The sequence below is a fragment of the Trichosurus vulpecula genome, chromosome 1 (genome assembly GCF_011100635.1).
Source record: "Trichosurus vulpecula isolate mTriVul1 chromosome 1, mTriVul1.pri, whole genome shotgun sequence".
Classification (NCBI taxonomy): Eukaryota; Metazoa; Chordata; class Mammalia; order Diprotodontia; family Phalangeridae; genus Trichosurus; species Trichosurus vulpecula.
In genome coordinates, this window is record NC_050573.1 from 469,704,570 (window position 1) to 469,730,583 (window position 26,014).

General features: G+C 37.6%; 1 protein-coding gene across 1 annotated transcript in view; it reads left to right on the plus strand.

Moving 5' to 3' along the window:
- Positions 1–26,014, plus strand: part of LOC118857610 (leucyl and cystinyl aminopeptidase) — a 144,522-nt gene that overhangs the window by 90,166 nt on the left and 28,342 nt on the right. Inside the window, exons 7-11 of the mRNA XM_036768230.1 lie at positions 2,852–2,965; positions 8,645–8,776; positions 17,782–17,913; positions 18,459–18,622; positions 20,357–20,445. Of these exons, the coding sequence (XP_036624125.1) occupies positions 2,852–2,965; positions 8,645–8,776; positions 17,782–17,913; positions 18,459–18,622; positions 20,357–20,445 (631 nt within the window). The remainder of the gene's footprint in view (positions 1–2,851; positions 2,966–8,644; positions 8,777–17,781; positions 17,914–18,458; positions 18,623–20,356; positions 20,446–26,014) is intronic.

Consider the following 26,014-nt stretch of genomic DNA (forward strand, 5'->3'; position numbering starts at 1 on the left):
TGAAGTACTGCTAAACCAAAACCTATCTCAGACACTGGCAAATGTCATCGAAAGAAATGTAGCATGATCTAATGTTGAAATTTAACTACTTCGAGCAAGTAGTTTGCACAGTATCCAACAGATGTTGACTGTCTTTGTGTTTACTTCAAATTTTGAATATCTCGTGATGCCTCTGGCAAGTTTGCTGCGACCAGGGTGCTACAACACGCAGTTTGGAAACCAGGGGCTTAACCATTCACACAGGAAAAGCCAATAAGTATACAAATGGTGTGTGTTGCTCAAATCAGGATATGCAGTTAGATGGACACCCTATAGATAGTTTGTCAGAGAGAGAGGGAAGGAGAAGGAAATAATGTATATACACATATGTAGCATGCTCATTTACTGTCTGGGATGAACAGTAAAAATTTCTGAGTTAGGTCAAAAATTAAACAGAAAGAGTGGACTGGATCACTGTTAGGAAATTTCAAAGATGATCGCAGAAACAAAGACCCTATCTTTTTAATACCAGTGTTCATATACCATATACCACCAATGGTGGTATATGACTAAAGGGCATGAAAAATTAAAAATAGATATCACATAAGGGTAATGGACAGGTACGTTGTAGGCGTGTGCAGGCTGCAATCCATAACATTTATAGATCTTTGAAGAAGAATAGGACTAGATGAGAACACCAAGAAATGAGTGAAAAATAAGATGGCCTGGAACAAAGCAAGTTCGAGGGATAACAGCTGATTAAGCTGTGTATTCCACTGGTCTCTTCATGATGTCTGGAGAAACTGAGGAAAGCTTGTTGGGTGAACTTCCTGTGACAGACCAGAGGACCAGAGTCATACAGGATGGTCAAGAATAAATGGATTTCCATTTGCGTTGTTACCACCAAGATTGATGCAATCACAGATCTATTTGAGTATACTTTGTATTTATCTGTGGTCAGGTTGTATCCCTCTTTTAGAATGTAAGCCCCTTGAGAATGGGACTGTTTAATTACTTCACAGTGCCTTACACATAGTAAGCCTTTAATAAATTTAACATAATCACATAACTTCAGAATTAGAAAATCATTCAGGAGCCATCTAGTTCAACTTGTACCTACACAGGAATCCACATTATAACATACTGAACACATGATGCCTTTGTTCATGTTCCCCAGGTCTAATTTCCTATGCCTCCAATCCCTTGTTACAGTGTTGGGGCAACCTTAGAGAAGGCACTAATTATGTTGTGTTCTAAACCTTGATCCCAGTGGTATAAGAAACCCCTAGAAATGCCTCATTGACTTGTGTACTTCTGTGGGAAACAATTTGAAAACCCTTGTAGATGAGATTTATATTTACAAACAACCATTAGTTGCTGATAGATTTACTTGCTCATTAAGAGAAATCTCTTATACCTCAGTAAGTATTTGCTATCATTATTTTCCTTCCTTCCCTCTCACCTCATAAGAAAAATATATGAAGAGAGGACTTTTATATATATGCCATTTTTGGGGTGGGGAGGAATATTGATTTTGAATCCTATAAACTATCTGTAATTCAGGCAACTTAGAAAAAATCTAAAGATTTAGGTTCTTTTTTTTCCTCCCAGGAGTAAAGAAGGAAAAATCTCTCATCTAGGCAATCAGTATGAAAGCTAATTGGTCCATTTAGTTCAGTTCACCAAACCAATTCACTGGTTGCACAACATATATATGCATAATTGCATGATATGCAATCATGCTGAAGGAGACAGAAGTTATACATATGACATCATCCCTATTGGAGGGACTTTACAGTCTTAAGGGAAAGGGAGTATGATGCATTCATGAATAATCTCTAGTACATAGGATTTAGGGCAGGATCATTTAGGCTGACCACCTCAGTTACAGAAGGAAAATGACTGCCTGAGGTTGCACAGATGGGCAATAAGTAGGGGGAAAGGAATTCAAATTCAGGCTATCATATCATGCTGTTAAATATATTAGAGATATTTATCCATTTATCTCTAACTAAAAAATCGCTGGCCTATCAGAAGGTGAAGCAATGGAAAAGTATTACCAAATTTATTCAGTTTATAAAACATGATAGGAAAATAAAGAGAATTTTTAGAATGTAAAAAAAAATAACAAATTTAAGATGAAAGGTAAGACATTTTTCCTCATATAGCATAAAATGTATTTGGCAGAAAATCTTTCCTCTCTTTTCTCCTAGTCAGTGGTTTTCAAATGTGGGATGTTTTCCTCCATTTTAAAAGTAAATTTAGAATTTTTCAGTAATTGTCTTAATGTTTATTTTGGCTGTAATTCATTCTGCTTGTATTTCTGTACGTTTGAGCACAGAATCCTGTCATTGTATTTTGTTAGCTAGCAATGATATAGTGCCTACCACATGCCATCTTCTGTGCTAAATGCTTTGTAAATATTATCTCATTTGATCTTCACATCAATCCTGGGAGGTAGGTGTTATTATTATCCCCATTTTATGGATGAGGAAATTGTTATCTTTAATGATTTATTATGAAATTAATATTAAGCATCATTTCAACAAATTAAACTTGCTTTGTCACTATTACATTTACATAAATGAATCTTAATGCTTAAAATGTCATCATTATTTATTTACTCCCTCTGAGTCTCTACCACTTTTCTTTATTCAGTTTCATTTATTCTTCTCCCCCACCCTACCTATTGATAATATTTTATTTATAGTATTCTGTTTTTTTTAAAGCATCAGAATATACTCTCTCCACCCCTACTACTCTTTCCTTGTAACAAATAATCTAATTAGCTGTTTCAAATTCTTAGAAATTTTCTGAGAACACATATATTTTGCCAATCAATTCTTTGTTTTTGTTCTGTGTTTCCTCTTAGTGGTTTGGCAACCTGGTAACTATGCAGTGGTGGAATGATCTTTGGCTAAATGAAGGATTTGCTACTTTCATGGAGTATTTCTCCTTGAGCAAAAATTTCAGAGAGTTATCGAGTGTAAGTACCACTCTTCTTGGGCTTAATAGAGATTTTATGTTAAATTTGTTGTGTCTGTACCATGTGCCCAAATCATCTGGGGGACTCAAATAGTTTTTGATGGTTGTTAGCTGCTGACGGATTGTATGTCTTTAGGTTTAAGTTCAAAACGGTAAATTTTGATTTTGTGTGTCTGTTTCATCTTTTTGTAGAAATAAATTCTAGTGCTAACATGGATATAGAATAGAATGTGGTAATGATGTGTATGTTATGCATTTTTAAACTTAGTCATGGGTATCAACGGTAAATAGCTTTACAGCTTTTTCCAGCAGTGCTTGCTGTGTCTGATCCAGGACAAATTGTTTTACCTCTTCGGGCTTTAGTTTCCTCACCTAAAACTAAGAGGGTTAAAGTAATTTCTGCTGTTTCTTCCAGGTCTAAAACTTATCATTCAATTCCTCCAGTTGTTTTGGGAATTTCAAGGCTTTTTTTTTTTAAGATAATTTTGGAAGAGATAGCATTTGTGTGTGTGTGTGTGTGTGTGTGTGTGTGTGTGAGAGAGAGAGAGAGAGAGAAAGGAGGGGGAGGGGGGAGAGACAGAGACAAAGAGACAGAGAGAGAAACTAAGAAAATATAAGAGATAAATATTAAACATAAAATATGGCATGCCTATTATTATAGTGAGTATATGTACAATTCAAATCCAGCCTCCAACACTTAGTAGCTGTGTGACCCTGGGCAAGTCTCTCAGCCTGTATTTGTCTCATCTGTAAAATGGGGACACACTGGAGAAGGAAATGGCAAATGATTCTAGTATCTTTGCCCCAAAAGACCCTTGGACAGTGTCCGTGGGTGGAGTTGGACACAACTGAACAAGAACAACAGAAAATATGTATGTTGGTAGGTAGGTAGGTATGTACAATGCTCTAGCTAAGTGATTGACCCCACTAAATACAAACCACACGTTGTAGCTTAATGTCCCCTCTTAGGTTACATTTTGAAAAACATTGTTCAACTGTAACAGGATGAAATATTCCTATTTTTTATAATCTTATCTCAAGTCTTTCTGAAGGTTTATTGACTAGGATAGTATGAAAATGTACTCCAGAGAAGGCATAGGACTCTGAGGTGCCAACTGCTATTCAGTCAGGCCCTACACCTTAGATTGTTTTGAATAGTGGAAGAAACTACTTCTTAATTAAAATAATTTGCTTTATTTGAAATTGTAATGCCTAGAAACACATGCAATATGCATGTTTTTAAAAAGTATTTAATGCTTGCTTTTAGGAGAGAGCTACTTATTTCACATAGATTACTTCTTGTTTTGAGTTTTTTTCCCTCTTTAAATCCTTATAACAAGGACCCTTGAGAAGAGAATAATGAAATATGTTTTGATATCCATATTTACAATATAGTTATATTTGAAAATTAAAGAACCGGCTTGATGAACTGCAGGTTATATTTTAAAAACATATGCAGATTTTTTTAAGCATTTGCAGTAGAATATTTAAGTTTGGTATTCTGTTCTAGTTTTAACTCCTTCCTGCCTTCTCTCCTGGCCCTCAGCTCTCACTGAGATGAAACTTCTTCACTACCTGAACCTCCAAAGTACCCGTTTAGATTTTTGGCCCATGGCGGTAGTATCTTTGGTTTTACCAGTAAAAAGCTGTTTGCCCTCTTTCCTTGTTTGGTGGTCTATTCTGGCTTCTCCCTTGGAGCCAGATCCTGTACAGTTCAGCCTTTGGGCTCAAGGGTGGGCTTCGGGGACTGTCTTACTTATCAGTTTTATCTTTCATGGCACCTGGCAATACCACTGGACAGTTGCTGTGAGAGGGAAGTGTTCAAGAAATGTTTGTTGAATTACAGAACAGAATCACCACAATTCTGAATAGAAGCTACTAAATGCATATTTTGGGTGGACCCCGCCCCCATTATTCCTTTTATATTTTTGAATCCAAAAAGGATAGGACCTTTGCAGATACAAATGTGAACACATGACAAATTCATAATGTATTACATCTCTCCAGTTTTCCTCAATAGCTAAATAAGTGAGATTCTGGGGAAATGCCTTGAGTGGAAATTTGGGTAGGTAGCCCGCTCTGCTGAGGGGCTTAGATATGGAAGAGCCCATTTTTAAACTGGAAGTTTGAGGAGAGACAGATTAGTTTTGTTTTTTTTTTCTAGGCTACAGGCAGAAGGTTGGATTTCAAAAGATTATTCTGGCAGCAGTATAAAATATGGATTGGAGTACAGAGAGAACAGAAACAAGAAGACTGGAGAAGGAAGGATATTGCAATAGGAAGATGGTAGTAAAGACTCCTATTAGACTAGTGACTAAAATGGGGATGGAAGGTGCTGTTGAAATAGAATTATTAGGACTACCCCGCTCCCGTCCTCATTCTGGGGGACTTCAGCATAAGTTCTGTTCTTCTCTTTAGCACTCTCACCTCCCAATTCCTCAGCTTACTTCATATTATGACCTTCAGTATCTCAACCTCTCAGTTTTCTGCCAGGCTGTCACCCCTGCTCTATCTGTACTCTCCTCCTTTCTGAATTTTGACTCTTTGGTAAACCAGTTTAACTCTACTCTCCTCATGTCTTGAACTTTTTGGCCCCTTATCATATTGGTCATGCTCTGCCAAGAATCGGTCTTGGCTCACTCCCACCATCTTCTACCTTTGCTTCTACCAATGAGCTGCTGAAAAGAGGTGGAGAAAATCTCGTAATCATTTTGACTGATTCCAAATTTATATTATATAACTTCAATTGGGTCCTCATTACTGCTAGATAATGCTTTAGCACCTCCCTAAAAAACACACTGTCTTACTCATCATATTGGCTCTTCCAAACATTTTTATCCTTCCTCAAACCTCCCATAGTTTCCCTGCTTCTCACCCTCTTAGCTGAGAACCTTGCCTCATATTTTATTTTTTTAAAAAAGCAACAACAAAGACCTTTGAGGCCATAAGCTCCCTCTTCTCCCCCCTTTCTTATCTCCTATCATTTAGATGCCTTCTACCACTTTTTCCTCCTTTATGCCTGTTTTACATGATAAAGTGGCCCTTCCCTCACCATGGCCAACCGCTCTACCTGCACAAGCAATCTCATTCCATCCCACCTTCTCCAACAGATTGCCCCCTCTGTCATCCCTACTCTATCATTTATTTTCAATCTCTCCTTGTCTACAGGCTGTTTCCCTGCTATGTGCAAACATGCCCATGTCTCCTCTATTCTTAAAAAAAAAAACCCAAACTCTCTTGATTCGTCTTTCCTTTTTAACTATCATCCATATCTCTCCTGCATTCTGTAGCTAAATTTCTTGAGAAGACCATCTACAATAGGTGCCTTCACTTCTCCACTCATTCTCTTATCTCTCTATAGTCTGACTTCTGGCCTCATCATTCAATTGAAACTGCTTTCTCCAGTGCAACCAGTGCTTAAGTTGCCACATCTAATGGCCTTTTCTTAAAGCTCCTCCTTTGTGACCTCTCTGCCGCCTTTGCCACTTTTCACTTAGGCTCTTCTCCTTAAGACTCCCGTCCCTCTTGGTTTTCTGGACATCCTCTCTCCTGGTTCTCCTCCTACGTATCTAACCACTCCTCATCTTCTTTGCTAGATCTTCATCAATGTCATGCCCACTAATCATGGGTATCCCACAGGGCTCTGTCCTAGATTGCTTAGTTTGGGGATAAGGAAGTCATTGACTTTTTAAAAAGCAGTTTCGTTAGAGTTGTGGAGCAGAAGCAAGATTGCAAGGGGCTGTTGAGAGGAATAATAGAGAGGAAGTAGGAGCCTTGAGTTTAAACTTTTTCCAAGAAGTTTAACAGTAAAGGGGAAGAGAAAATGGAGATGGGACAGCATTTAGGACAGACTTACATGGCCAAGAGAAGGCATTTTAGGATTAAGAAGTGTCTGTGCATGTTTGTAACAGGTGGGAATGAACCAATGAAGAGGGAAATGTCCTAGATAGGAGAGAGGGGAGGACTGCTGGAGCTGGGCTCTGAAAGAGGTAGGGGATATAGGCGCACAGGCCACAGACACAAAGGGATGATTTGGTAGGATGGGATGATAGGTAGAGCAAGACCTGAGATCTGAGTAGTGAAATGTCCAAAGTGTGAGGTGATGCTGGAAAATTTTGAAGATAGAGGAAGAGAGCTGAGGGAGCTCACTTTACATGGTGTCAGTGTCCTCAGGAAAGTGGGAGGTTCCTGATAGAAGTGGTGTGGGGCAAGGAAAGAGAAGAATAAATTGAATAGATGCTGTGGAGAGTGGGAGAGGAAGATCAGATGGAGCTGAGGGATTATCAGATAGCACCCAGGGTTCTGGTGAAGTGACATCCTGCAGATTTGTGGTGGGTGAGAGTTCACAGTTTCATGATTGTCTCCAGGGATGCTCACCAGCCTGAAGCCAAAGTACAGAGTTGATGTAAGCTTTCCAGGAATGAATGAATTTGTAAGTCAGGCATGAAGAAAGGTTGGGTGTGGGGGCAGTAAGTTAGTAACAAGAAATTCTAAAGCAAGAGTTAGAGAAACTTAATAGGGAATGCCTGAGTTCTGAAAGCTGGGCATAAAGGAGAATGTAGTCTAAGTAGGATACACAGACAAGAAGAATAAGAACAGGTCACAGGAAGGGTGGCCATAATAAGGGTGGAGAATTAGATTAGAGAAATGTTAGAAAAACAAGAATTGTCATTCAAGACTAGAATTTCAGAGTCTGGATCTTGGAGGAGTGATTCTGAGAGATGGTGAATTCCAAGGTGTGCCCAGGAATTTTTTGTAGTCATCTTATTAGAGGCATTGAAAGCATGAATTTGAAGTGCCTAAGGATGTTAGCAAAGGGATGACTAGAGAGGAAAATCATCAACCAGCTACAGAAGTCATGGGAAAAGTGACCTTGGAGCCAGTAGATGACAATGACGGGGAAAGGGTACCACCAGTCAAGTTTTTATATGTGTGTGTGTGTGTGTGTGTGTGTGTGCGTGCGTGTGTGTGTGTATAATTCTATTCAGTTATATGGTATGAATTTTCTAACTGACATATCTAACTTTCAGAATTTGATCTTTTTCCATGTCTGCTTTTATTTCTACTTTTCTGATTTCATGTTTTCATTTTTGTTTCTTTTTCTCTGGGTTCAAATCTTGACTCTACCATTCCATATATGATTTGGAACAAGTTACTTTCTCTAGGTCTTACAATGTTTGAACTTAATGATTTCTAAGAGCCCTTTTAACTTTAAATTTATGGTCCTATGATCCTGTTTCACTTCAGCGTAGACAACTAGGTTTTGTTCATTGGAAAAGCAGGAAGAAGAAGCCAAAAGTTTTGGGAACATAATAAGCTATTTTGTCAGTTAGGGCTGAGGTGGATAGAATGTTCCAGTAATTGGCATGTTTCTGTAAGAAACATTTGTTCCCTAAACTACACTTGGTTCACAGGAGAATTTTACCTACAAAAATTGCTCTCCCTCGCCTAGTTTGGTAGTCATAACATTCGAAAAAAGAGATTGGAGCAGATAAAGCAAGTCAGTATGATCCTTTTGATCAGCAGAGAGAATTACTTTTTCAGGTGAATAAGAAAAAAAGAGAAAAGCTCATCTTTCATTTCCTTTGTGAACTATACTCAAATTGGAAAATGCCTTGGACTATACTTAACTCTTCACCTGTGATTTCTTATAATTTATTGGTCTTATGTTCTTTTCTAGTATGAGGATTTCTTGAATGCTCGTTTTAAGACCATGAGGAAGGATTCTCTGAATTCATCTCATCCAACTTCATCTTCTGTTCAGTCTTCAGAACAAATTGAAGAAATGTTTGATTCACTTTCATATTTTAAGGTACTGGTCTGATGAAAACTGCTCAGAGAACTGATTTTGTGTTTGCAAACAAGTTACCTCATGTTAGAAATGAAGCAAACCATATATATGTTCGTTTGCTTCAAGAATATGTTTATTTAGCTATTCACTACCCTCTACATTCAAACTCCCTGCCCTGTGACTGATCGTTACTTGCCAAGTCCATACCCTGAATTACTCCCTACAATCTTCCCTCTGTGTTCCTAATCATATGCTACTGAATGGTACTAGAGGAAGTCACATGACCATGATAACTGCGTGCCTTTCGAGTTTGTAATCTAACCTCATCTGAGCTCTCACTGAAGCAAGGCAATCTTCTTAACTCTTTTACTTTCTTCCCCAGTTGACAAATAATCAATGGATATGAGGACATGGTTTTCAGAAGAAATCAAAACTATTTATAGACATATGAAAAAAATGCTCTAAATCACTATGGATTAGAGAAATACAAATTTAAAAAATGACTCTGAGGTACCACCCCACACCTATCAGATTGGTTAATATGACAGAAAAGGGAAATGACAAATGTTGGAGGGGATGTGGAAAAATTGAGACATTAATATACTGTTGGTGGAGTTGTGAACTGATCCAACCACTGTGGAGAGCAATTTGGAATATGTCCAAAGGGCTATAGAATTGTGCATACCTTTTGACCCAGCAATACCACTGCTAGGTCTGTGTCCTAAAGAGATCAGAGAAAAAGGATAAGGACCTGAATGTACAAAAATATTTATAGCTGCTCTTTTTGTGGTGACAGAATTGGAAATTGAGGGGATGCCTATCATTTGGGAAATTTCTATATACTATATGATTGTGGTGGAATACTATTGTGGTCTAAGAAATGATGAGCAGGATGCTTTTGGGAAAACCTTGGAAAGACTTATGTGAACTGATGCAAAGTGAATTGAGCAGAACCAGGAGAACACTGTACACAGTAACAGTAATATTGTAGTGTTCAGCTATGATTGACTTAGCTATTCTGATCAATACGGTGATCCAAGACAGTTTTGAAAGACTTATGATGAAAAAAAACTGTCTCCCTCCAGAGAAAGAACTGGTGGCATCTGAGTACAGATCAAAGCGTACTTTTTAAGCTTTATTTTTTTGTTTTTCTTTTCTTTTTGGTATGTGTTTTCTTTTGCAAGATTGTCAATACAGAAATATGTTTTGCGTGGGAAAAGAAAACAACCTCTTCCTCCCAGAGAAACATTGCTAATAACAAAGCATTTTTAAAAATGGAAAAAAGACAAAAGAATCAGCAACATCAGTACGTCAGAAAAAAACTTGAATTAGGCAGTGTTCCATCCCATTAGACCTCCTCACTTCTGTAAAGGAGTGGAGGGAGTCACATGTGTCTTTTAGCTTCTTTACTTTTTCAGTTACAGAACTGGAGGAGATTAGATTAGAGCCAGAGCATCTGTATACAAATTCAAAATGACTTGGTGACTGATTAGAAATTGGAAATGAAAGTGAAGGAAGAGCCAAGATTTTGTTCCTGGATAACTGGAAAAAGTGATGCCACTATTGACAGAATTAGGAAGGTCAGGAGAGGTTTTCTTGGTTAGATTTTTTTAAAAAGGATTTTAATTTTTGTTCTGAATATCTGATGATCCATTCCATTCAGCTCTTTTTTAAATGTATATAGTAAATTCAAACACATTAGTTCCAAAGCTGCTCTGCTTTTCTTTGTCTCTCTCTGAACTTCTGGGAATTTTTAAAAACTGTTTCATTGGTGCTTTTTTTTTTTTTGAGGGGGAATCACTGTCACTGTCTGCCTCCCTCTTTTGCCACCCTCTCTTCCCCATAGTAAAGCCCTCCCTTGTAACAAATAAGCATAATCAAACAAAATATGACCATGTCTGAAGGTCTGTGTCTCATTCTGTCTCTTACTGGTTTCTTCCTGCTGCCAAAGTCCCAACTTCCTCTTTCAGTTTCCTTCCCCCCGCCTTCATCAGTGGAGCTCCTTCTAACCACTGTTCCTGTATTCATATTCATTCTTAAATGGTTAGCGAACTCTTGCTCTTTCTTACCTTCCCCACCATCCATATTGATACTGAATCCCAGACTACTGAAGAAAAGATGTCAACTGTTACCCCATCTTAAGCCTTCCTTTCTTGTATTTGCTATATCTTATGTCATACCTAGGGCAGCTAGGTGGCACAGTGGATAGAGTGCTGGACCAGGAATTGGGAAGACTCATATTCCTAAGTTCAAGTCCAGCCTCAGACACTTAAAGCGATATGACTTGGGCAAGTCACTTAACCTTGTTTGCCTCAATTTCCTCATCTGTAAAATGAGCTGGAGAAAGAAATGGCAAACCACTCCAGTATCTTTGCTAAGAAAACCCCAAATGTCACAAGGAATCAGACACAACCGAACAAATAACTGTCTCATACCTCCTGACTCACTGGTCCAAGTGTGAGAATCACAGTAGTCCTTGTCCCTTGTTGCCACTTCCGGTTTTTCCCCTCTCCTGCCGTTGCTCAGTAACTGTCCCTCCTTTGAGGTTCACTTTGTCCAGATTCATTACCTAATCTAGATCCTGGTGGCTATTATATGTTGACCCTATAGGACATTCTCACAACTTTCTCAGTGAGTTCAGAGCCGGATTCACAGTATTTCTCTCCATCTCAAGTCTTGCCTTCATACCAGGAGACTTCAGCATATAACTTAGTGTTCCCTTAAATACTCTGACTTCACGGTTCCTCAGTCTGCTCAACTTCCATGACCTATTCCTTCCCTCCATCTCATCTACAAGCAGAAGGTTGGCCATGCCATCACCCATAAAGGTCTCCGCTTCCATGACTGAAGATCTCAGAAGTTCCTTTGTCGGATCACAGCTTATTATTACCCTCAGCTTCGCTGTCTCCCTCTTGTCAAACCTATCTTACAGTCATCATCCCTGTCCTTACTAATTTCTACAGTAACTTTTCTCTTTTGGCCAGAAACCCTGAAGGTCTTCCCCTCCCAGTTTGATTTCTTTTTTTTTTTTTTTTTGAGCTTTTGATTAAAGGGACCATCCCTTGATTAACTTCTTATAGAGGGCTATTCACTGAATGGACCTTACCTCACGCAGAGTGAGAACCTGAAAAGACCTTAGCCTGAAAGGGCCAGGATCTCCCAATACATGCTGGGCCATCTCCAATTGTGCTGGTGAATATCAGGCCACTGGACCCAGATGGCTCTGGAGGAGAAAGTGAGGCTGGTGACCTTGCACAGCCCTCCCTCACTCAAATCAAAGTCAACTACAAGTCATGTCATCATTTCCCTGATGTCATGGTCCTCTTCGAAAATGAAGGACAAACACAACAACAACAACTTAGTGAGCCAGTTCAACACTTCACACTCCTCAGACCTTGCGCTTCCTTATCCTGTTGCTACTCACTCTTTGACAGTCCCCAGCCCCGGATTATTTCCACCACTCACCTCCTCTGCACTCTTAAAGATACGGCTAAGTGGGACTAGAGAAAGTACTGAAACCAAGCTGAATGGATCTGCCAGAAATTTAGGTTATCTAATTTAAACTTGGTCCCCTTTTTTGCAAGGCAGACCTTTTACTATTACCTAATTGATTCTTTATCTCACTCTCCTCAGTGCCTATTTCAAGCTTTCTGTTCTCATTACTCTCACCTGTGCTCTTCCCCCCTTCAACCACCACAACAGAAGCCTTTGTCTCATATTTTGTTGAAAACATCAAGGCTGTCCCTTAAGAACTCCCTCTTTTCTCTCCTCCTAATCTCATACCTCCATGACATCATCTCCCATTTCCTCCTTTACTCCAGGCTCTGATGAAGAGGTGATCCTTCTAAGGCCAGCCTCGTGGACACTTCTTCCTACCTGTCCTTGCCTTCTTGAGCAGATTACTTCCACTCTGAAACTTCTCTCCCTCTCATCTCTAGTGGTTCTTCAACTTCTTCCTATTAATACTTTCAAGTCTCCCTCATCTTCAAAAAATTTTTCAATATTCTTCTTACCCCTCTAACTGCCTTCCTATAACCCTCTTGCTTTTCTCAGCCAAACTTTTTGAAAAAACATCTATATTTGGTCATTCAGTTTCCCCTCTTCTCATTCTCTTCTTTATCTCTTGCAAAATGGTTTCCAGCTTTATCACCCAATTGAAATTGCTCCATCCAGAATCATCAATGATCTCTTTGCCTCCAGATTTAATGGCTACTCCCCACTCTTCATCTTCCTTGACTTCTGCTTCATTTAACACTGTTGACTATTCTTCAAAGATGTTCTTTCCTCTCTTGGTTTTTAGGAAACTTCTCTCTTCTGGTTCTCTTTCTACCCATCCATCCACTCTTTCTCAGTCTCCGTTTGCTGATTCATCATCTTTGTCACACCCACTAATATAAGCATAGCTAGAGACTCTGGTCCCTCTTCTCATTTCTCTTTACATTCTCAGTGATATCATCAGCTTCTGTGGACTCAGTCCCTTTATGTAGATGACTCTAAATCTATATGTCAGATCCTGGTCTCTCTCCTCACCTCCAGTTTCCTTTGGAAATTTCAAGCTATGCGTCATAGAGACTTTCAAACCCACCCTTTTCCTGAATTTCCCTATTACTGTAGAGGACATCATCATCTTGTCAGTCACCTCCTATTTTACAACCTTGGTGTTATGCTCAACTCTTTACACCAACTCCAATAGCTAATCTATTTCCAAGCCTTATCATTTCTGCCTTCAGAGTATCTGTTGTACACACAATAGGGAAAATAAGTGGGATGGTTATTAGAAAGAGCAGATGATAATGAAGATATTTTCGAGATAGAGGAAACCCGTGTCCTTTTGAAAGTAGAGGCACAAAGGCCAATGAAGAGGTAGAAATTAGAGACTAGGGGTTCTGAACACAAGAAGGAATAATTTAAGAAGTAAGGAAGGGTCACGGAGGTGGTGGAGAGGGTGATGTGGTCCAGGGTAAAGATGAAAGAATTTGCCTTGTGACTACTCAGAATGTAAAAAAGGAAGATAGAATAAGTGTAGATTGAGATATATTTAGAGACAGAAGGGAGGAAAGACTGAGCAACTTAATACATTTGGAAACTTGGGGTGTGAGGCAAATGTGTACTTTATTTCAGTAGATTAAAAAGTGAGAGCATTTTCCCAAATTGGAAACAAAGAATCAAGAAGAGAATATGAAGAAGCCTTTAAAGAGTTGTTTCTGGGAATGTGAGACAGTCAACTACAGAGGAATGATAGGGTTCTGGGTAGTGGTGAGGACCTAGTTTATTTTTTTTTAATTTTTAAATTAATTTTAAACAAATACAAAACTAGGAGGCAAAAAAGAACATTTCCACGTACACAGCAGAACATAAAGAGAGGATGCAACGTAAAACTATAAATTTCTATTTCAGGCTGTTTACTTAAAAATAAACAATTAATAGTAATTAGTAAATAGTACACATTGTTTTCAAAGCTATCCAGCTTTTCTGTGCTTCCTTATAAGTTTTCTTTTGTTCTCTGCTGTGCACTTTCTTTCTCTCTGCCCCTCCCCACCCCGCCCTAGAGGAGGCTACAACTGAACACAAATACATACATACATACATACACACTCACATGTATACATGTACATATATGTAAAACTATGCTGTACGTACTCCTAAGTATAAGTTCTTTCTCCGGAGGTGGATAGCATCTTCCTTCACAGGTCCAAGTATTTCCATGTTTTTTGTAAAATTAACCAACTCATCATTTCTTATAGTGCAGTAGTGTTCCATCATGATTATATGCCACAGCTAGTTTAGCCTTTCCCTAATTGAAGGGTATCTATCACTTTAACCAATATGATAGGTATAAGGTGATATCTCAGAGTTGTATTATTTTGCATTTCTCTCATCAGTAGTGATTTAGAGCATTTTTTCATATGACTATATTTTATTTCAACAAAAAACTCTCTCTTCATATCCTTTGATCATTTATTAAGTGAGGAATGACTCATTCTTATAAATTTGACAAAGTTCTTTATATATTTGAGAAATGAGGTCTTTATCTAAGAAATCATGTGTGAAATTTTTTTCCCCAATTTTCTTCTTTACTTCTAATTTTGGGTACATTGGCTTTATTTTTACAAGAACTTTTCAATTTAATATCATCAAAATTAGCTATTTTGCAACTCACAGCACGTTCTATCTCTTGTTTATTCAAAAATTGTTTGCCTGTCCGTGATTCTGATATGTATATATTCCATGTTCTTCTGATTTTCTTGTGATATATCCCTTTATTTCTACATCATGTATCCATTTTGACCTTATCTTGGTATATGGCTTAAGATACTGGTCTAGGGCCAATTTCTGCCTAAACTGCTTTCCAGCTTTCCCAACAATTTTTACCAAATAATGAATTTTTATCCCCAAAACTTTTACAAAATCTTTATATTTGTCAGACACAAGGTTACTATAATCCTTTACTACTGTGTATTATATGTCTATTCTGTTCCACTGATCTACCTCGCTATTTCTTAGTCAGTACCAGATAGTTTTGGAATTTACTGCTTTATAATATAGCTTGAGATCTGGTACTACCTAACCTCTTTCCTTTACATTTTTTTCATTAGTTTCTTTAAAATTCTTGACCCTTTGTTCTTCCAAATGAATTTTGTTCTTATTTTTTCTTTAACCGGAATGGCATTGAATAAATAGATTAGTTAGGTAAAATGGTCATTTTTATTATATTGGCCTTGCCTACCCCCGAAGAATTAATCTGACTTTATTTGTATAAAGAGTGTTTCTTAATTATGTTGATGAAGACCTAATTTACATTGGCAAGAATTCAGACTGTGGATTTTTAAAAAAAAAAAACTTTGAATTTCATTTTTAAACATTGAGTAGGCCTGAGTTACACTCAATCTGTTTTCTGTCAGGGTTCTGTGAAGATCTTACGTTTGATATTGATATGTTCCCCCTAATACAATAATTACTCTAATTTTGTAAAGCAATGACCCTGCTTAAAAAAAGACTTGATACCAGCTTATGTTACCTGTTAGGATAGAGAATGAGCATTTGTCATTTTAGATGTGGGTAGTCTACATAAGTCTAACCCTTGCCCCAAGTGGTTCTATAGCTATGAAGTCTTTGTTTCTATAATTTATCTTCCATCTCTCAATAAGAGTTCGATTTCCTCCCCACCCTTTATTGAAATGAAACATATGGTCCCTGGGACGTTTTGGCTCCTGCCCTTATGGGGAAATGAAATGGAAATGGAGCCAAGGTGCGTGCTTCCCATTAACTAAGAGAAAAGTGTTGTTTGAATGAGGAAAACAAATGCCAATGTGGGAAAATGTTCTTTAGAACATATTTGCTGTTTTTTCACTGTAATGATAAAATTGTGATGAAACAAAATAAATATACATCTATATATTTGTAGGAAATAAAATATGTATGTAATGATCACAGAAATTGGATAGCAAGGCCTTTCACCTTGTTACACATATTGGAGCTGTTTCATATTACGAGTTTTGAAACCATGAATTAGTTTTTATGAGATGGCATCCTGGAAACCTCTGTTCCAGTTCTTTTTATTTTTAATTGAAATAATAAAATTGAGGAAGTTTTTTTCTATTATGAATACTTAGTTAATGTTTAAATGTAACAAGTCTTGCAATGTCATAAAGATAGTTAAATATTAAACAAAAAATGTCATTTTTAGGCAGTAAAGTGCTTGTTTCATGTAAGATTTTAATCATTGAATTTTCCGAGATATCAGATGAAATTTTTGAGTAGGATCATTTGTTGTGTAATGAGTATCTAGATGTACTTTTAAAAGTCTTTATTTTCTTCTTGGTCTAGTTATACTACTTAGGCATAGACTATACAGACTGCTTAAACAGGCAAAATGTTATCAGAGAGGGTGTTGGCTTTCCTATTGTGTTATGAAGGGTGAAATCCATATATACTAGAAAAATATTTAGAAAATCAAGCATGAAAATTTAATGGATCTACCTAATTTCCATATTGCTATTGTGTGTGTATGCCACCTTTTATACAGTAAGCGTAAGCCAAAAGATGTACCAGCCCACTTAGAGGTTCTCTTTTGACAAGATGTGCAATATCTTTTGTGAAGTACAACTGAATTCAAGTGGGGAAAAGAACAAGATGAGTTCCCAGGTTCTTCCACTGATGCTCTTTTCCTTTTAAAATATCAGTAAGAACTTTTCTGGACTGGGGGGAGGGGGAGACTATGGGGGAAGAATGGGTCTCTTTATCTTGCCCATGGTGGAAATGTAGCAGCCACTCAAAGGTCCAGTCCCAGTGCTGATCAGCATAGAAGCTTTAACACACTCTATCTTTCTGACCTGTGTAATTTTCACCCTTCTTAGTGATCCTGAGCCCTCTGTTCCCAGGGGCTCAAGATATTGGTCTGGACTTAGTGTGGATACCTGATCAGCGTTAGCCCTGCTTATTGTAGCTTAGAACTCCCAAACCCAAGCCATCCACCAGCCTCAGCCTCTCCAGTAGCAGACACTCCAGGCTTGCACCACTAGGTCTGCTGTCTCTTTCCTAGACTTTTAAGAAGTCTAGGGAATTAGTAGCAGCAAAGCCTTGCATTCCCCTAATGGATATCATTACAGTTAGAAAAAATGCTTCTGGGAGAATAGGAGAGAATAGAAAACTTCTTTCTGAAGCTTTAAGTAATTTTCAAGGCAATTTTAATTCCATAAAATAATTACTGAATTTAAATAAGAACATGCAATGAAGTTAGTAATACAGGAACTCATTTTTGATTTTGCCATTAGGGAGTCATACTGATCTCTGCACTAAAATATAATCATATTATGTGAAACTTTCACTGTCTTATAAAAGTTCTGTGTTTCGAGTGACATGCCCTCCCATATTACTGAAGTATGAATAAATGTAAGAATAAAATCAAACTCCTGCAGTCTGGAATAAGAAAAACCTGTTCAGTACATTTATATCCTGAACCAAATCTCTAAGCTATAAAAGTTCATTCTTTCTGTCTATTCACTTATTTTAATTTTTTTTTAAAGGGAGCATCTCTTTTGTTAATGCTGAAAAGTTTTCTGAAAGAAGATGTGTTTCAGCATTCCATCATACTTTATTTACACAATCACAGCTATGCATCTATTCAAAGCGATGACCTTTGGAATAGTTTTAATGAGGTAAGTGTTCTGGAGACTTTTATTTTAGGTATTTCATGTAACTGAAAGTAGTGAGAAGTTAGGAAAAGCTCTCTATTCCAGTTCCTTAGTTAGCATATAAGTGTAAACCAAAAATCTCACAAGATAATGAGAATAATTAAATTACTACTTTTTTGGGGGGAGGGGCAGCACCAGGTAGGATGAAGCACATTCTTCCAAGGTGTAAAAATGTGTTCATTTCATAAAAACGTGTTGTAATTCATTTCTCTCTTTTACAATGTATGTTACATTTCTGTATGTGTGTGTTTATCATACCCTCCTAAACTAGATCCTCTCCATGTTTTCTGACTTTTTCTTCATTATTTCTGACAAAGTTCTTCAGTTGATTAATATGCCTAATGGTTTAGCTCTGCAAATTTATGCTACTGGCTTTTCATTAAGACTGAGCCAAAGGTGGTCTTTATCTGATGTCCTCAGCCAGAGAGAAGGATTGACAAATTAAGTCATAGTAAATTTACTTGGCAAAGTTGTCTTTTCCCCCGAGTGAAATTGATTTTATTTTGCAGGTCACAAAAGAAACTCTGGATGTAAAAACAATGATGAAAACTTGGACCCTACAGCCAGGATTTCCTTTAGTGACTGTTCAAAGAAAAGGAAAACAAATTTTTGTGCAGCAAGAGAGATTCTTTCTAAGGACTACAAATTCTGGAATTCATCCTTTGGATTCAAGGTTATTTGCATTCTCTTTTTATGTTTTTTTCCCATCATAGGGTTTTCTTCATGTTTATGCGATGGAGACCTAGCCCCACAGTGGTACAGTTGAAAATGAACTGATTTTGAGTGCCTGAGTTGGCATCCTGCCCTTCTCACGTGCTACCTGTGTGTCCTTGGAACAGTGACTTAACGTCTCTGCTCATCAGTTTCCTCATCTATAAAACTAAGGCATTGGACTAGATGGCAGTTTCCAATTCTGCGTTTTTGATTAATGATTTTTTTCTCCCAGAAAACATTCATAGTAAATAAACGTATTGCATAGGTAGATAATAGTAAAGAAAAGAAGGTATAATTGAATATTCTACTAATATTATTCTTGACAGAGGTCACTTGGGCTACAATAAAAGAATTACAGACAGTTCTCATTTTATATACATTCGCATTATGCAAATTTGACTTTACTATGTAAAGAATTATTTAAAGAAAGCATTCCAAGAAAATAGGTATGTTAACTTTGCTGTACTGTACAGTACTGTGCTCTTTCTCTTTGCCCCTACCCCTTGCTGCTCTGAGCTCCATCCCTCCCCCACAAAATTAAAAAAAAAACCCTTGGAAAAACAACCCTCCAAATGAAAGCAGAAGAATGGACTCTCATGGCTTGGGACCTCCAGCACCAAGAAGGGAGAGCTTTGCTCCACTCAGCTCACACATCTGTGTATCTGGCCCCATGTGCCTGTCTTTTGCCCTTCTGTGCTCGGCTACCACGTATCCGTCCTCAGCCCCCATGTGTCACCTACCATCTCCGGTTTGTGTCCATGGCCAGCCCTCAGATGTTTACCTCCTGTTTGTTCTTCCTCTTGGTTCCGGCCATGCTCCTCCATGGCTGGCCCCATCCATGGTGTTTCTCCTCCTGCCCTCACATCTCTGTCACTGGTCCCAACATGTCCTTAAACTGTGTGCCAGCCCTTTCACTCCATGGGCATGGCTCCCTTTCTTCCCCAGGTCCTCTGACTAATTCACATTACATAAAAGTCACTTTAAGTATAGATCCGTGGAACTGTCCACTTAATGTAAAGCAAGAGCTGTCTGCAGTTGGTTTTGGACCCAGGGATAAAGTCATGGCAAATTTTTATTAGTTCGTGTAACTTTTACTGCCATAAATCTTAATTTCTTAAAACCTATGAACTTTAAAAGCTGATTTTTTCCTCTATTCCTACTTCTTTCTCTCTGTACCCTGAATTCTCCACTTCCCCCTACCACACACACATCTCCAGAACCTCTAAGCCTAGGATATAGAAGGGAGACTATTCTGTGATAGAGAATTGGATATTTTCCTACCCTAAAATAGTTTTGAGTTGGGAAACCACTGGTATAGATCATTTGTCTGTATAAGTCTGAAGTGTGAGAATATATGTTCTTTTTTCCCTTAAAAATAGAATTTTTAAGATTTTAGCTACAGGTTAGAAAAGGGGAAGGCCATGTTTAAGAAGGAAGTTTTTATATTCAGGGTTTTAATTCATTAAAATATACTTATATTTGATTTTCCTAACACTTTTATTTGCCAGATTGAGGGAAGAGGAATTTTTTAATGTATTTCATAAATCAGATATGTTTGTAGAATACTGTAGTTTGATGAATTAACTCTTGAAATAATAGTTTTAAAAATTAATTGACTCCTTCAAAAACTATTCAGCTATATAGCCAGTCAAAAATTTTAATAATAATTCTTCAATTTTTTTTTTCTTTCTAGCCATCTGTGGCATATTCCACTTTCCTATATCACTAGTGACCATAAGCCACAAGAGTATCCACATGTGACATTACTAAACAAAAAATCAGGTATCGTATATAATACTTTAAATTTGCATAGAATGTTCTTTTTTTTAATGGCTTATTGATCCTTTTAGGTTTTTTTTTTAACATCATCTAGCCAGCTAGGTGATGCAGTAGATAGAAGAGTGGTCCTTGAAGGAAAAAAATCTGAATTCAGGTTTGAATTCAGACACTGTGTTATGTTGGACAAGGCACTTGACTTTTGTGCACCTCAGTTTCCTCATATGTAAAATGGAGATAATTATAGCTTCTACCACCCAGAGTTGTTGTGTTTTGGAACAAAGATGGGTTACTATTTCAGTCTGAATTTTGATTTTAGTGTTATTTTCCTTTACATTATCGGGGTTATTTTTATGCTCTTCTCTTAGTTCTACATTCTTTGTTCCATATCAGTTAATATAAATCTTCCCAAGTTTCTCTGAATTCTTCATCGTCCTCATTTTTATGATATAATAATCTATTATATTCATATATGATAATTAAGATTTTTGCCAATTAATGGGCATCCAATTTGTTTCTAGTATTTTGCTGCCACAAAAAATATTGAGATGAATATTTTGATGTATAAATTATCAGTCTTTTTGTTTTTGACCTCCTTGAAAGTGGTTGTGATAATTCTGATTAAAATGGTATGAATGGTTTAATGATTTTTGTTTTTTTTCATTTGTGTCCAACTTTTCATGACCCCATTTTGGGGCTTTCTTGGCAAAGATACTGGAATGGTTTGCCATTTTCTTCTCCAGCTCATTTTACAGATAAGGAAACTGAGGCAACACAGTTAAGTGACTTACCTAGGGTCACACAGCTGGTAAGTGTCTGAGGCTGAAACTGAATTCAGGTCTTACTGACTGCAAGCCTGGGGCTCTATCTACTGAGCCACCTAGCTGTTACTCTTGTTATTAATGATGATTTCTGGAATGGTTCAGTCATTTCACAATGTACCTGCTTTTCTTCTGTCCCTCCATCATTGACTGCTTTCATATTTTAACTTCTTTGATGATAATTTGATAGTCATGAAGTACAACCTGAGATTTATTTTAATTTGGTTTTTTTTAAAAGTATTTGTTATTTGCAACATTTTTTTTTTTATTTCTGTGGGCACTTTGCATTTCTTTTTTGGAAAATTGTTCTTTGATCACTTATCCATTGTGGAATACCATTTGATCTTGACCATTTGATGCTTTTTAAATTTTCATGTATTTCGGATAACAGACTTTTATAGTATTTGTTGCAGAGATTTTTTTTGTCTAGTCAGTAGTTTTTCTGTTCTGCCTGTATTGATAGATTGTACAAACATTTTTTATATGATAAAAATTACCTTTTTTCCTCTTTTATGATTATCACTATTCCTTGGTTGGTTAAAAACTTTCCATATAGCCATTTTTGAAAATATTACTTCCATTCTTTTTTTCTTTTTTAAAAAAAATTATACATAGTCACAAATCCATTGGGAGTTTTTGTGATTTATGGTGAAAGATGTTGATTTCAATCAGTTTTCTGGCTAACTACTTCCTGGGCTTGCCCAGAAGTTCTGACGTGATAGTCTTCTTTCATTTCCCCTCCTGTCCCCCCCCCCCCCCCCCCGCGCGCCAAAAAAAAGAGATTGCATTCTGTGTTTTATTGAACACTGACTAGTGTTTAATTGCTAATGATTTCCTTACTTATCTGGTTTGTTCTGTTGATCAACTTTTCTCTTTCTTTAACCAGTACCAAATAGTCTCTAATGATTAATGCATTCTTTATATTACAGTTTTAGATCTGGTAGTGCTAAACCTCCATCATTCCTTCATTTTACCCATCTCTTGATAATTCCTTTTGTTCTTCCAAATAATTTTGTAATTATTTTGTCTAGTTTGATAAGTTAGCCTCTTGCTGGTTTTGTTATATAACAGGAAACATATAAATATTTTAATTAATAGCATCATTTTTCATTGGCATAGTCTAATCATAGAAAAATAATCTTCCTGTAGTTGTCTTATTTCTATAAAAAATGTTTGGAAATAAATCCTGTGACTTGGTAGGTTAACAAATGTCATATATTGTGAATTTTGAATTATAGTTATAATAATTTGAGTATGTTACATTTGTTAAAATATATCCCTTTTATTTTTGTTTTCCACTTTGTATAGCTGGGGGGTGGGGCATAACTCAACTGAAATCTCCAAAGTTCTTGGTGACCTCTTAATTATATTCCTTGTGAGTAATAGTTAGGATTTCTCCTTACTGTTACAAGATTTCTCTCTACCCCTTGCCTGTCATTGGTCACTCTAGAAAACTTAATTAAGACCTCATGCAACATCTAGCATTTTTATTCCTTTAACATCTCTTGGATTTCACCTAACCTAATATTTTCACTTTTCTTTTTGTCTCATTTGTCTTTCAAATCAGTTGTTTTGACCTCCCTATCCAGATATTAGTTGATTTTCCCCCTCCCCACCCTACTCCCCAGTTGTTACTACTTCTTGGCTTTATTGTTCTCTTTCATTTTTCTTTTCTACTGATATTTTACAGATGAGGAAACTGGGACTCAAGAAGCTGAAGCCAATTGACCTTGGTTATCCTCAGCTACTAAGTGTCATAGAAAGGATTTGAATCTAGGTCTCCTGGTCTTGGGGGTCTAGTTGCCTATCCATTAAGCCACACTGCTTTTTCCATTTTAAGTAGAGATAATTCAGCATACTGAATAACGCACTAAGACCCACAGTCATAAAGACGAAGGTTCAAATCCCTACAGAAAGTTCTACTCCAAAGCCTTCTCATGGCACAGAGGCGATTCTAGGTTCTCAAGGGCTTCTCAGCAGATACAAGCTCTTTACTCCATTACCACCTTGGAAATGCTTCAGGGACAGTCTTAGCAGGAAACTGAGTATACTTTCTGAGGACCTCACTAGCTAAGCCATGTGGTGACAGATTCTTTGACCATGGCAACCCGTAAAATAAAAAAAAAAAATACAAAACGGTCCTTGGTCCTATTCTGCAGTGATAGTGTCAGGGTACTGTGTCAAGGGGTATAAAACAAGGGTTCTTAACCTTTTTGTGTGTTATAGACCCCCTTGTCAGTCTGGTGAAGCCTATGGATCCTTTCTCAGAATGTTTTTACATGCCCAAAATGAAATCTATAAGATTATAAAATAAATTTACTATATTGAAATATAATTATCAGCATATTTTTTTTAAAGTTCACGAACATCAGTGTAGACAGTGATAAGACTCACACAATTTTTAAACCATCCAGAAACACTGACTTAGTTGTTGCTACTATAAATGTAAGAACCTTGTCCAGTGACCAGCAAATATACACAGAATCAGAGGAATTGTATTTTATCAGTCTTGACAGAAAATCTTAAACAAAACCAGAAGGCAGGAGGAAATTTCTAGCTAAGTTGAAAAATGGCTTATGGCTTCTCCTCAAAGAGAGACAAATAAAGTTGCTACCAGGATTGACTTTGATTTTTGTCCAAAGGCAGAAAGAAATATTTTATGAGATATTTGTTCATCCCATATCACAGCGTTATGATTTGTTGTTCAGTCATTTCAGTTGTGTCTGACTCTTGGTGACCTCCTTTGAGGTTTTCTTGGCAAGCATGCTTAAAATGGTTTGCCATTTCTTTCTCCAGGTCATTTTACAGATGAGGAAACTGAGGCAAACAGGGTTAAGTGACTTGTGAGAATCACACAAAGGTGTTCATGATTAGTATTTTCAAAAAGAGCAACATAACTGGACAATAATTAGACAAAGTCTATGGAGAAATTGATAAGACTGTCCAGATTAAATGAGCTTTTAATGTACTACTCAGTGATTCAAATTCAATAATGGGATTAGGCCTGGATGACAAAAAATATGTTGGAAAATATGGATCAGGAATGCGGATTGAAAGAAGCCAGACTCATAGGCAGCACAGAAGCCTCACACCCATAAATCATGAGTATTTTATTTAAGAGAAGAATTAGTAGGTGCTGGATAACATCAAAGAACATCACAAAGATCAAATTGATTATATTTTAACAGATAAGAAATGATTCATTGCTGATGGAGGAGAGATAAGGAAGTCAGCTGTGTATGTCCTTTCAGACCACTTACTCGTTAGAACAAAGATAAAAATTAACGCAGAGCTAGAAGGAAGAACAAAAATTAGAAAAAGATATGGTATGCAATTAAAATAACTCTAACCTGACCCATTCACACAAGGTGTTGATTGTGAAAAATGGGATAGGGACAGAAGAAATGATACAGATTATGCTTTCAATCACCCCCATCTTACGTGATGAAATGGCCTTTCTTCTTACCAAGGCAACCCCTCCACTTGCTCAAGTGATCCTATTCCTTCCCATCTCCTCCAACAGATTGCCCCCTCTGTCATCCTCACTCTCTCATTTGTTTTCAGTCTCTCCCTCTTTGCTGACTCATTTCCTACTGCCTACAAACATGCCCATGTCTCCCCTATCCTGAAGAAACCCTACCTGATCTTTCCATCCCTGCTACTTTCATCTTATATCTCTTCTGCCTGTCATGGCTAAACTCCTTGTAAAGTCTATAATAGGTGCCTCCACTTTCTCTCGTCTCACTCTCTTCTAAACACCCTATTGTCCAGCTTCCAGCGTTGTTATTCCACTGCAGCTGCCCTCTCCAAAGTTACCAGGGAACTCTTAGTTGCCAAATATCATGACTTTTTCTCAACCCTCATTCTCTTTGACCTCACTGTAGTCTTTGACGCTACTGATCACCCTCTTCCTTGATACTCTCCTCTCTCAAAGTTTTCAGGATACCACTCTCTCCCGGTTCTTCCTACCTGTCTTGACTGTCACCTCTCAGTCTTTTTTGTAGAATCCTCAATCCAAATGGGTTCCCTTCCCTTCCCTTCCCTTCCCTGCCCTGCCCTGCCCTCTCCCTCCCATCCTACTTCATTTGGTGATCTCATAAGCTGCGGTGGATTTAATTATCATCTCTATGCTGGCTCTTCTCAAATCGACCTATCCCATGGGTTTTTGATTAAATGGGCCATCCCTTGATTAACTTCTTAAAGAGGCCTATTCACTGAATGGGCATTACCTCACTCAAAGTGAGAACCTGAAAAGGTCTTAGCCTAAAAGGGCTATCCTGGGCTATCTCCTGGTGAATATCAGGCCACTGGACCCAGGTGGCTCTGGAGGAGAAAGTGAGGCTGGTGACCTTGCACAGCTCTGCCTCACTCAAATCAAAGTCAACTGCAAGTCATGTCATCATTTCCCTGATGCCATGGTCCTCTTCAAGAATGAAGGACAAACACAACAACAACACAATCCAGCCCAAAGCTCTCTGCTGATCTCCCTCACATCTCCAGCTGCCTTTCGGACATCTTGAAAGGAAAGTCCAGTTCTCCACATGTCGAAACAACTCATTATCTCTCCCTTTAAACCTTCCCCGTTCCCTACCTTTCCTAACATTGTAGAGAGCATCACAGTTTCCTCCCAGACCCTCAAGCTTGCAAGGACTTCTCACTGTCTTTCATCCCCCATATTCAGTCTGTTGTCAAGATCTCTAACATGCCCCTTTCTCTCCTCTGACACTGCCATCACTTTAGTGGAAGGCCTGTAT